This window comes from Vombatus ursinus, unplaced genomic scaffold (assembly GCF_900497805.2).
Source record: "Vombatus ursinus unplaced genomic scaffold, bare-nosed wombat genome assembly UNPS02014768.1, whole genome shotgun sequence".
NCBI classification, from domain to species: Eukaryota; Metazoa; Chordata; class Mammalia; order Diprotodontia; family Vombatidae; genus Vombatus; species Vombatus ursinus.
In genome coordinates this window covers 35229519-35242526 of record NW_020954546.1, presented here as the reverse complement: position 1 = coordinate 35242526, position 13008 = coordinate 35229519, and the positions used below count along the sequence as shown (strand labels likewise).

At 45.5% G+C, this 13008-nt stretch overlaps 1 protein-coding gene across 2 annotated transcripts; it reads left to right on the top strand.

Moving 5' to 3' along the window:
• Positions 1-3352: 3352 nt before the first annotated feature.
• On the top strand, positions 3353-12807 carry LOC114043273 (26S proteasome non-ATPase regulatory subunit 4). Of its 2 annotated transcripts, none has more exons than XM_027862346.1 (10): positions 3353-3448; positions 8163-8303; positions 8960-9074; positions 9501-9587; positions 10185-10253; positions 10422-10637; positions 11044-11152; positions 11344-11475; positions 11571-11638; positions 12125-12807. In XM_027862346.1, exons 1-10 carry the CDS (start codon positions 3423-3425, stop codon positions 12293-12295), a joined length of 1134 nt encoding a protein of 377 aa, XP_027718147.1. In that variant the 5' UTR covers positions 3353-3422; the 3' UTR covers positions 12296-12807. The 2 variants fall into 2 exon arrangements, with proteins under 2 accessions (XP_027718147.1, XP_027718146.1); XM_027862345.1 differs by having other exon boundaries at positions 11044-11158.
• Positions 12808-13008: the final 201 nt, after the last annotated feature.

Below are 13008 nucleotides of genomic sequence, written 5' to 3'. Positions count from 1 at the left end.
TGAGAGTATCCCTGTATGGCTTCTTCTAACCACCACGTGAGCACTTGCCTTGTGTGAGTTTTCCTTAAAATAGTCTTTTAATCAAATGTACATTTGGCACCCGATTCTCACTGACTTGGCCAATAATAGGTCCCAGCCCAAGCCGCACTTGCTCATTGTTTGGCTTTTGATTGGCTCAGACTGAGTGTAAATAGCAATTGTTTCTGTTCTGGCAAGAAACTCTTTGTGTCTTACCCTCCCAGATTGATTCTTTTTCAAAAAAGAAATGAAGGCAAACTAGGTTATCTTTTGCCTCAGTTCTTCTTTTTTTGGTGAGGCAGTTGGGGTTAAGTGACTTGCCCAGAGTCACACAGCTAGTGAGTGTTTCGTGTCTGAGGCCAGATTTGAGTTGGGTCCTCCTGACTCCAGGGCTGGCTCAATTCTTAACCTAGCCTTTAATTACTGAATGAGACTTGCCTCAGATAAACAGATCTGGGAAGACCTTAGCTTCAAAAGACCAAGGTCTCCCACTGCATCCAGGGCCATGGCCAGCCATCTTGACCTATGTCTTACCATTGGACTCTGAATGACTCAGGAGGAGAGAGTGAAACTGACGACTTTGCACAGCCCTGCCTCACTTAAATCCAGTTCACTTGCAAGTCAAGACATGGCCCTCCTGATGTCATTGGTCCTCTTCCAGAATGAAGGACGAACAACAACATTTGGCATTCAAACAACGTGCCCAGCCCATCAGAGTTGCTCTCTCTACAGTAGAGTTTGAATGCTTGGCAGTTCAGCTCAAGAAAGGACCTCAGTGTCCAGTACCTTATCTTACCAGGTGATCTTCAGAATCTTCTGGAGGCAATTCCAGTGATTCAGTTTCCTAGCATGGTGCAGGCAGATTGTCTGGGTTTCACGAACATACAACAATGACATCAGCACGATGGTTCTGTCAGTTTGGTTTTTTTTTAGCGAGGCAATCGGGTTTAAGTGACTTGCCTAAGGTCACACAGCTAGTACGTGTCAAGTGTTTGGTCTGAGGCCGGAGTCCTTCAGTTTAGCACGTAGCCTAATATCTTTTCTCACACACTTTTCTTTGGAGCCTCCTAAACATTGAGCTAGCTCTGTCAATGTGAGTGTCAGCCTCATCATCTTTGTATACATAGTATACTGCCAGGAAAAGTGAGCTTATCCACTGCATTCAGTATTTCTCCATTTGCTCCAACTGATGGTTCCACAGATGGATTGCTGTGGTGCTGGATTTTCTTGATGTTAATTATTGGGCCAAAATTAGCACAAGCAGCAGAGAATTGATCCATACTTTGTTACATCTTAGCCTCAGAGGCTGCATTGATCCTCAGACTAACCTTGTGAGCTAGGTACTATTATCATCATTTTACAGATGAGAAAACAGGATGAGAGAGGTTAGGTGATCTGGCCCAGGTCACACAGCTAGTGTTTTCAGTAGAATTCAAACTCATGTTTTCTAGACTTCAAGTCTAACACTGTACCTGTCTAGATAAAAGCCATCCTAACCAAAATTAATATTCAAGAGTTGCACAGTATTGGGTAATCAATAAATAATTATTAAGTGCCTATGTGCCATGCACCGTGCTAAGTGCTGTGGCTACAAATATGAAAAAAGACAATCACTACCCTCAAGGAATTTACAACCTAGTTGAGGAAGACAAAACAAAAGGAAGCTGAAAAAGGTGAGGAGAGGAGAAGATAGTAGAGGGACGGTGGAAAAGTCAGAGGAGTCCCAAAGTAATGCAGCCAAGTACGAAATGAGAGGCATGGGCTGAACTCTCTCCTTAAATGGAGGTTTGGAGTTCATACCTCCACTTTCCAATCCCAGAGGCAAAGGCTAGTGAAGAAATGGCGTCCCAAGGCTGATGAGATCTTACAGGATGATGAGATTAGCCCAAGAATAGGCCTACTGGGGCATGAGGAAGTCAAAGAAATCCAGAAGTACAGCAGCCAGGTGAGAAAAGAGCAGGGTAGGTGTAAATGTCGATTTACTTGCTTGGAAGGACCATGCCCATTGGTGATATAACAGAAACCTTTGACTATTTCTTTTAGCCACTCTCTAGACTTTTAAAAATATAGCAAAAACTAGACACATGATCTAATTAGGATCTGACCAAGGCATAGTGTAATGAAGAGATGTCATTGCCTTTTTAGTGCATTTATGTACTACAATTATCTTTTTTCAGATTTTTCAATAATGTTGCTAACGACTTCTGAGCAATTATAATCTCTGGTTTGTTTTTTTAAACTATACGTGTACCTATCAATGTGCGTTGTAGTGTATTTGTATTTGTCAGAGGTTTTGCCTTTGTCTCTACTGAGTTCATCTTTACGTAGAGCAACTTTTCTCATTTATCAAGATGATTTTGTATTTTATTCTTGATTCATAAACTCCATTATGAAAAAAATCTTCGAGGGCGAAGAATTATTTTTCTTCTTCGAGCTTTGAGGGTGAAGAATTTGAAGGAGGGTGCCTGCAGCACTGCGGAATGTGGGAAGGGGGGTCGGAACTCGCTCATTTAATTTTCTTAGCCTGAAACCAGCTCCATCTATTGTTTGGTCAGGATTAGGGTGGGGAAGAAGACCGAATCATTTGGGGCATCCCAAGGGAGATTATAACCTAGTCACCTATTTAAAAATATAGGTATAGGCTTGGAAAGGTGTCGGATTTCTAGGGCACAATGTTGCATCAAGAGGTGGGTACTGTATCGATATTTTTGCCATTTTCCTTCGCTAAAAGGAAAAGTTTCACTATGAAGGCGAGAGGGGCATTTTTAGAAATGACTGATGCAAAAATAAAAGGTATAGAAAAAATGTATTTTTTTTAACAGAAGGCCACATCCATCTGTTATCCTCTCTTCCCTTTCCGATTTTTTTCTCTCTATGAAGCACATCCAGTTCGTAAAAGCGGGGCAAACCGTAGGGCTTTGAGCAGGTGCCTACAAGCAAGGTCAGGCTTCGAAACTGCAACCTCCCTAGAGAGCTAGCTTCGGAGCTCTGGGTTCCAGTCCAGTGACACATGCTGGCTGTATGACCCTGGGCAAGTTACTTAAGGTCTCTGTGCCCTTGGCAGGGTGCTGACCTGCATTGGCAGAGGGAATTCCCCACACCAACGAAATGCCACGTCCAGTTCCCATCCCTTGTCTTCTGAACCGTCCACTACAACGCAACTAGCCACGAGAGGGCGAGGAAGAGCCCTTCTCCCGTCTCCCGGTTTTTGGTTACGTCACGAGCCTCGCTCTGCCCCCTCCCACTCCTGGCCTACAACTCCCAGAGAGCCCCGCGGCTCTCTGTGTAGCGCAAGCGCCTGACCCAGATAGGGCCCTGGGATTGGAGGGGCGGGTTAAGCCAATAGGATAAAGCATTGTTGAGTAGTTCAGACGAGCCGGTCCGGGAGGGAGGAAAGAGGCAAGATGGTGTTGGAAAGCACTATGGTGTGGTAAGAGACCGGGTCGGGGGCGACGAGAGGGAGCGGGGCCGGGCGGGGAGCGTGAGGAGCCGCCGCGGTCGCCACCCGGGAGCGGGCACGAGGGAGCTGCGGCTCGTGCCGCGGCGGCGGCCCCGGCGGCGGCGGCCCCGGGCGGATTTCCTGAGTCATCCCGGGGCTGGGGAAGGCAGGCTGGAGGGGGCGGGAGATGCCGGCCCGGGGCCCATCGCGGCACTGCCCGTGCCGCCCTCCAGCTGAGCCTGGGCCCCCTCCCCGGGCCTCCCTTCCCCGCTTCCCGTGGCTGCTCGGGCCGCAGCCCCGCTCCTGCTCTCGGGGGGCCGTGCACACAGAGGCCGGAGGCGCCGTCCCTGCCCCGGAGCCTTGTCACTTGCTTGCAGGGACGTCTGCCCCCGGAACGCTGGCCCAGTGCCGAGTGGCGCTTAACTGTGGTGGCCGGAGCAGGGACGGCCGAGCCAGAGTTTGGATTCGATTATGAATTCACATAGGGTGACCAGTCTGGGAAAAGCCTCCCTGAGGAGGCAGGTCTTAGAGGATGAAGAGGAGGGAGGGCTTTGCAAAAAGAGGACCCAGCATGATGAGGCGGTGCCAGAGATCGAGAAGAAAGGTCTTATGGTTCTATTGGCCATTCAAGGCTCCTCTTAGCCTAGCCCCCTGCGACCTTTCCAGCCTCCTTACATCTCACTCACCAAAAGGTATTCTTCGGTCCAGTGACACTCTATCTCTTGGCATTTCCTCTGGCAGTATCCCATACCTGGGAGTGCTGTAGCCTCCTGGCCTGAAGTCCCAACTAAAATCCTACCTTCTGTTAACCCCTTTCAATTCCACTGCCTTTCCCTTGTTAATTCTTTCCTATTTATCCTCTATGTAGCTTGCTTTGTATATATTTCTTTGTATATTGTCTTTCTGGTTAGATTGTAAGCTCCTTGAAGGCAGGGACTATTTTGTGCCTCCTTTTGTATCCCTGATGCTTAATCAGCACATAGTAGGCGCTTTAACAAATGTTTATTGAGTTGAATTATAGGATGAGGAGAGCTTGGGGAAGAAGGAGGACCTGGCATGAGCAAAGAGCTGCCAAAGTTAACGTTGTCTTCAAGGAACAAAATAGATCGAGTGGAGGAGTATGGTAGATTCCTGTTGGGGGTGATAAGAGTAATAGTAAAAAGTGAAGAAGGGTCCAGATTGCAAAAGGTCTTGGTTGCCTGAGTAAAGAGTTTAGACTTTATCTTATAGGTAATATGAAATCATTGGTTTGAAGGTACTTGACCAAAATGAAATGATAGTGCAAGGTAGCTTTTTAGGAAGATTAATATAGTAGCAGTTTGGATGTATTGGAGAAGGGAAAGATTTGCAGCAACAAGACAGTTCACTTCAGTGATTGTGGGCTTAAGAGTGGTTTTAACAGGAATGTAAAGGAAGGGACAGATGTGAGAAACTTAAAGAATCTAACATGACAGTGAAGGTCAGGAGAGTCAAAGATGGCTTTGAGCCTCAATAACTCAAGGTAATTGACATAAATAGGAAAGTTCAGCTTTGTATGTTGGATTTTGAGGAAAGATGATGAGTTTAGTTTCACACATCTATAGCTTGAGATGCTACAGGTCTCTCCTGGTACAGATTTCCAGTAGGTGCAGAAATAAAAGGAGAGAGATGTCGTTTGGTCAAAAATATGTATTTAATATCTACTGTGTAACTGTAGGAAAACATTTTAAAAACTAGAATCTAGCCTCTACCTGAAAGAGATTACAAGCTAATTTTGTATAAGGTTAAACCTATCCTCTCATGCTGTGGCTTTCTTGAAGATGGGGAATGTTTCTGTCTTCACTATTTTATTGAGCCCCTTGCCTCATTTGACTGTATCTTTTCCATCCCTTCTCCATATATTGACTTTGTTCACAGTTCAGTATTTTCCTTGTATTTCGTAACCATTTGGACTGTTCCCAAAGCTTTTGTTTCTCCTTTCAAGGAATTTGGATTCAGATTAATCCTGGAAGCTAGAGAAAGAACTCTTGCTCAAAACACTCCTTACCCTTTTTGTGAGGATATAACTAGTTGGGATCAGTGAGGTCTTAATTATCTCAATGTGACTTAACTGTTTTCTGGATTAGATTTAGCTCATTTTTAATACTGAAATTAAGGATCTGTGAATGGAAGGGGACCTCAGAGGTCATGTATTCCAGCTCATTCTAAACAGGAATTCCCTTTATACCATCTGATAGGGATCCATTCTCTGCTTAGAGATCCCCAGTGATGGAGAGCTCACTATATTCCAAGATAGCCCATTCCATTTTTAGACAGTTCTTAGTGTTAAGAAGTTTTCCTTCTATGAAACCTAAATTAGCCTCTCCAATTTCCTAGTTTTGTCCTTTACTGCCAAAGTAAGGAATTTGGACTTTAGTTTGAAGGTTCTTGACCAAGATGAAATGATAGTGCAAGGTAGCTTTTTAGGAGGATTAATGTAGTAGCAGTTTGGATGTATTGGAGAAGGGAAAGAAAGTCACAGGATTTCAGAACTGGAATGGATCTCTGCTGATATGGTCCAATGGTTCCAAAGTTTTATAATTAAAAAATTTGCAACCTACCCCATGATACTAGTTTTACTGCTATTATGCATTGATTGAGAAAATATATAATGACAAAATGCTACTGAATTCAATAGCTTTCAAATTAATTTGTCTTGTATTAATAACAGCATCTACATACATTTAAAAAAGTTGTAATATATTTGTGAGACATTATATTTGTGAGACATTCATCTACAGAAGGCATATTTAGTTTTTTATTATATTGATGCATTTAATGTGGTGACTGGTACTGTTTTTTAGTTCTTAGAGAAAACTGGTTGAAGTGATAAAAGTTTAAAGCACAGATTTGGTTCCACAGATAGCTTCTTTCAATATTTAGATTTCAGTGCAACACATATAGAAAGTCCACTTTTGTAAATGTATGTTGGAGGAAAAAGTATTTCATAGTCTTACCTGACAGAATTAACATCTAGCCAGAATTCAGCCTCGTAGTTTTGTGTAAAGATTAATTTTAAAGAATTGTCACATGAAAGTTCCTTTAGACTGACTTGTTCTTTTGACATGAGATCTGGGAGTATGGTGTTACTTAACATTCAGTGTAGATTTTTTTAATAAAGTTGTATCTTGAATTAGGAGTGAGAAAGTATTTCCACAGCTGTATTTGCAAGTATGTCCCTGCATTTGCAGGCCCCTTCTAATAACTGAGTAATGCCTTGACACTACAAGGGTCCATAGGTTGGGAATCATTGACTTAGTCTAACTTGAACCTAAACAAGTTATCTTCTTGACAACATCCTTGAGAATTGGTTTTCTAGCCTTTGTTTTAAGACCTCAAGGAAATCCTACTGTCTTCCAACATGGCCCATGATGGCCCTTTAGCTATTTGAAGACAATGATCATAATCTTCGCCTACTCAAATGTCTTTTATCCAGTGAGACCCTTCCTAGCTCCTTTAATCTTGGGTACCTCTCAGATCAATCCTTTTCCTGGGTCTCACAACTTCCCTGTTTCTTCTTTCTTCCGTCTCTTTTCCCTCTGAGGCTTCTTGGCTTTTTCCCCACACCATTAGTTGGTATGTGCTGAGCTAGTAGAAACATTTTACTGTCAGATGAACCACAACATTAGAACTTGTCCTGGACTCACTCAAAGACAAATAGAAATGAATTTTGAATTCTCTTCCTACAGCATCCTTCAGTTAGCTTAGATCATCAAGTGTGGACCACAATCATGTGCATGTTCTACCATGGGCCAAAGCATTTATATCCCTCACTGTGGTCTCTCTGTGGCCCTGGAGGATCAAAAGGGAAAGGATAAGGGGGAGCTTGGAAAACTCACACCTTTCCAACCTAATTTTCATAACTTGATTTGTCTGCCTTGTCTATCCCATCTTTTATCAAAGTTGCTGACCAAACTCCAAGTGACCAAGTGTGGAGAAGGGGCAATAGAACTGGACTTGGAGTAAAGGTCCCCAGTTATGAAAGTGACTAGGATCATAAGATGAGAGCTGGGAGTGGGAGGTGATTTTTTTGGTTTGTTTTTTGTTTTGTTTGTTTGTTCATTTGTTTGTTTTCCGAGACAATTGGGGTAAAGTGACTTGCCCAGGGTCACACAGCTAGTAAGTATTTTGTCTGAGGCCAGATTTGAACTCAGGTCCTCTTGCCTCTAGGGCCAGTGTGGGAGGTGTTTTATAAAGAAGCAAACTCAGGTCCAGAGAGGCTACATGGGGTGTCTAAGGCCACACAAACAGTGGGTGCCAGACACTGGCTATGTGACCATCAGTGAGTCAGGTAACCTCTCAGCCTCAGTTTCCTCTTCAGTAAAATGGGAAGGATAAAACTTATACCTGGTTCACAGGCGTTGTATAGATTTGCTTTATTAATATTTTTTTTTTAGCTAGTTTGTATCTTACTTGTTTGCATTGGTATGTCTGCTGTTTTGCAAATATTCTTAAATTTTGCCTGCCTCTGTGAAGCTTCCCATTTAATGGGAGACATAGAACATTAACAAATCAGAGACTTAAGAATGCCTAGAAAATAGTATTTGCATTAGTATACACTGTATGTCATAGTGCACAGGGGCTTAGGAGATGTTGAAGGATCCCAGGAAGTAAGAAGGGTGATGCCTTAGGATTCAGACTTTCCAGGAACATTGTTCATTCCCCACTCTGTGCTCTGCTCCCACAGCGTTGATAACAGTGAGTACATGCGGAATGGGGATTTTCTGCCTACACGACTACAGGCCCAACAGGATGCAGTCAACATAGTGTGTCACTCCAAGACACGAAGCAACCCCGAGAACAACGTGGGACTCATCACGCTGGCCAAGTACGGAGGTTGGACTTGGTGGGCTGTGGCGTTTTCCCATGAATCAGTCCATTTGTGGATTACCTGAAATGGGCTACACACTCTCGCTTCTCCTGTGTGTAAACATAGAGAATTCTAATTCACTTTAGTAGCCTGCACAAAATAGTAAGATAAACTGGTTAGGGGAAACCCAAGTTATAGTTTATTCCAGAAGCAATTATTGGATTATTTTGGCTTATTGATGTCACTTTGCATTGACCACTGACAAGTGACCATTTCTCCAAACTAATTGTCATAGTGAAAATGGATTTGGAAAAGAGGGCTTAGACAGAGGGTGCAGGATTGAAACAGAAGGGTGGACTACAGGGCCCCCTGCCCAAGAGGATGGGATTTCATTGGGCTGGTTCCCTTCAGAAAGTGGTCCTGTCAGCAAATCTGTACTCATTAACTTCTGTATAGAAAGTCCAATAGTAGTACTTGAGTCCTAAGGGGATAATAAGGGGGAAAAGACAATCTCTGCACCTGGGAAGCTCCCTCTTCAGTGGGAGAGATTGGACACATATGCAGATGAAAAATTTGTATAAATTATAGTAATCCTAAAAGCAAAAGATGATTGGAGCAGTTGGGAGGCATTTATGCTGGCCTGCATTTACTTGAGCTGTCTGTCCCCTTCCTAGTGACTGTGAGGTACTTACTACGCTAACCCCTGACACTGGCCGAATTTTGTCCAAGCTCCACACAGTTCAACCCAAGGGCAAGATTACCTTCTGTATTGGCATTCGAGTTGCCCATGTAAGTGTGACAGACCTTCCTGACTCTGGTTCTACAAGGCTTTCATACTAGTTTTTTTTTTTCCCCTTGGGATAATTTCCTTGTACTCCCCAAATCAAGCAGGAGTATAGAGGTGATCTAGAGATATTTAGCTTTGAGAATGGAAAAGAGGTGAGGTAGAGTCCAAGATTCAGGCAATGTGGGGAGTGGGGAATGACTTTGGAGTAGAAATATCAGCCTTTCCCAATGCCCAGAGCGTAAAAAGGATGCTGGGGTTTAGACCTTGGGGAGATCTGGGACTTGGAAGAAGGAGAAGCAAGGCCAGTGAGATCTCCTTTCCTAGAAACCATAAGAAAGTTCCCCTTCTCTGGGCAGGGGGATGATTCAGTGGGCAGGCAGTGATCCCTGGGCTGTCTCTGAGACTAGGATTCCTTTTCCTCCCACAAGTTGGCTCTGAAACACAGACAAGGCAAGAATCACAAGATGCGTATCATTGCTTTTGTGGGCAGCCCGGTGGAAGACAACGAGAAGGACGTGAGTCTAGCCAGGGGACTGGGACGGGGATCTGGAAGGTCAGAACATTTCTGGGGAAGGGGACATTTGGGACTTTGGACCTTAGTGTGTATCTTAGATGGGAGTGAGGATCTACTTGGATGAGTGGGCCTTCCCCCATGGAGCTGTTCGATGTGTATCTAGATAGTCACATTCCCTCAGGCCTGGAGTGGGGACAGTTAGGATGAGAGCCTGTGTTTGTCTGAAGTGGGGCTCTTGTGGAACAGGCAGTGACTACTAAGAGGCAGTACGGAGTCAGGGGAGGAGGGCAAGGCTTGAAGTGAGGGGACATAGGACCTCATATCCTAGTTTTGAGACTTAGCAGTATGACAGTTAATCCCTCTGAGTCTTAGTTCCTCATTTGTAATATAAGGAAAGTAATTATAGGTAACATTTATAAAAGACTTTAAGGTTATTATAGCACTTTACATTTATTATTTCATTTAGTTAGTAATGTTCAAACTCCCTACCTCACAGGTTGTTTTGGAGAGAGCACTCTGTAAATCTCCAAATGCTGTATGAATGTGAGTTGTTATTATTTATCTTATTTATCTTTCATTTTCCCAACTCTCTTTGTAGCTGGTGAAGCTAGCAAAGCGGCTGAAGAAAGAGAAAGTGAATGTTGACATTATCAACTTTGGGGAGGAGGTAAGTGGGGGGCAATGGGGGACCTGACTTGAACAAACCAACAGGGAAGAATCCCCGTCGGGGTAGTGAAGAGATTCCTTGTTTAGAGCTGCAGGGATGGGAGACAACAGTGGGAAGGACGGTGTTTGCCCAGTGAGATTAGCGATCCCATATTGTTCTTCTCCCCAGGAGGCAAACACAGACAAACTGACAGCCTTCGTGAACACACTGAATGGCAAGGATGGCACCGGTTCGCATCTGGTGACGGTGCCCCCTGGGCCCAGCCTGGCTGATGCCCTCATCAGCTCCCCTATCCTGGCTGGAGAAGGTGGTGCCATGCTGGGGCTCGGGGCTAGCGACTTCGAGTTTGGGGTGGATCCCAGTGCCGATCCTGAACTGGCCCTGGTAAGGGGGAAAGCCCTGATCCCACACAGACCCCCACTGTCCCTCATACTCATACTTCTTGCAGCATCTCTAGGACTCCTAATCATTCATTCAACAAATATTCCTCGTATACCTACTAAGTGCAAGACACTGCTCGTATTTCCATCTCTTGCCCCCACTCTCTTTCTGATTATCCAGTCTTTGGAGGCTCTAATCTCTGGTTACTTCTTTGAGCCAGTTTCCTCTGGTCCTTATAATTTGGCCCCAGACATTCACCTAGTCCCCTTGTCACACCACCCAGTTGTCCTTTTCCCTGGAACACAGACCAGAATCCACTCTTTTATGCTCTTGCTCTAGAGCTCCATGTACTTTTCCTAGAGCCAGAGGAGGTGGGAAACTGACTTCTGCCCTCCCCTCCTTCCCTCAGGCCCTTCGTGTATCCATGGAAGAACAGCGACAGAGGCAAGAGGAGGAGGCCCGACGGGCAGCAGCGGCCTCTGCTGCCGAGGCAGGGATTGCCACAACCGGGACCGAAGGTGGGGGTGAGAGATGGGTACCTAAGGCTGGGTAGCCTGGAGTCTGAGACCAGGAAGAGGGCATATGACAGAATGGAGGTACGGGGGTACAGGGGTCCGGGCGAAGAGATCTGGTGACAGCAGAGTAGGGCTCATCTTACAGAGCCAGGCAGAGGCCTGGAGCCCTTGGTTTTCCTCCCCCGACTCCTCAGATTCAGATGATGCCCTGCTGAAGATGACCATCAGTCAGCCGGAGTTTGGTCGAAGTGGGCTCCCTGACTTAAGCAGCATGACCGAGGAAGAACAGATTGCCTACGCCATGCAGATGTCCTTGCAGGGAGCCGGTGAGTGAAGCACTCCCAGGAGGGAATGGGGAAGAGAGGGGCCGTGGACGAAGGGCACGGGGAGTGTGCTGACCAAAGGGCTCTCTCTTTTCCAGAGTTTGGTCAGGCAGAGTCAGGTGACATTGATGCCAGCTCAGCCATGGATACCTCTGAGCCTGCCAAGGTGAGGGGTGGCCCTTTGCCTCCAACTCCCCCGAAACTTGTTAGCATCTGCATCCAGGCTCCGATTTGAGCCCCTCCCTACCTAGTCCATAGTCATCATGAACTACCCCTGGGGAGTCCTGGCATTCTCCTAAGGCTTGCTTATTCTTAGTATTCTTACTGTGGGAAATTGTGGAAAAGCAAAGATATTCTTGCTGAGTGGAAAAGACACAGGGAACTTGGTCCTAGGGAAGGGAGCAGGAGAATCGTGTTTTCTTTCTTGCTAAGAGGAGCAGACCAGAGAGTTCTTAGAAGAAGCAGATTTGTTTGCATATGAAAAGGAAGCCGGGGTGGCAAATTATCTATGTCCTGGGGATTCTGTCTTCCTTTGGCCAGGGATGTCCCTCTTGCCTAGGCACGTTCAGGGGTAGGAAAGGGCCTAGGAAACAGGAGCCTAGGGACCAGACATAGTCCCCCTGCCCCCAGATTAACATTGTCATTTCCCTAGGAGGAAGATGATTACGATGTGATGCAAGACCCTGAGTTCCTGCAGAGTGTCCTGGAGAATCTGCCAGGCGTGGACCCCAACAATGAGGCCATACGAAATGCCATGGGGTCACTGGCCTCACAAGCTACTAAGGAAGGCAAGAAGGAAAAGAAAGAGGAGGACAAGAAGTGAGGCCGGAGGGAAGGAGGGCTTGGTCTCCCTGAAATGGGGCTGAGAAGGGTGTGGGGGGAGTTGTCACATAGTGTTTAGGTGAAGATCTTGTGTAACAGTTAAAACCGAAATAAAGTTTGGTGATTTTTTTTTCCTTAAAACCAAAACTACCACTTTGGGTGAGGGGAAGGGCTGCACACCAGGAAAAAGGGAATGATTGTTTGCCTTGGGCCTCTGTGGAGGGTTCACTGTCGGAAATAGATAAAGGAACCAGGAAGTGAGGCGAGCTGAAGAGGGAGCTGTGTTCCTGGGGTAGAAGAAAAGGAAGTTTACCAAACAAGACGGATATTGGCTTCAAGTAAATAGTAGATCCTGTTTTAGGAGGATTCATGGAATTTAGAGCTGGAGCCCTTCATTGTACAAATGAAGAAACTGAAGGCCAGACGTAGTTAAGGACTGGCTCAAGATCACAGTCACTGAACTAGGATTCACCCTTGGGCCCACTGACCCCAAAGTCTGCTCTTTCGGTTACAACGCATTGTCTTTTTTTTTTTTTCCCAACGGCGCTTGTTACTGTGGACAGTGACTACCCAGTTTCTGTACCAAAAACACAGATGGAAAGGGTGACAGTTTCCACATGGCCATCACCGGCAGCGGCCACATGTAGGGATTCTGCCCAACCTGACAGCTCATTCCAGGACTTGAGATTGGTTCAAACTTTCAATTTTTTGACA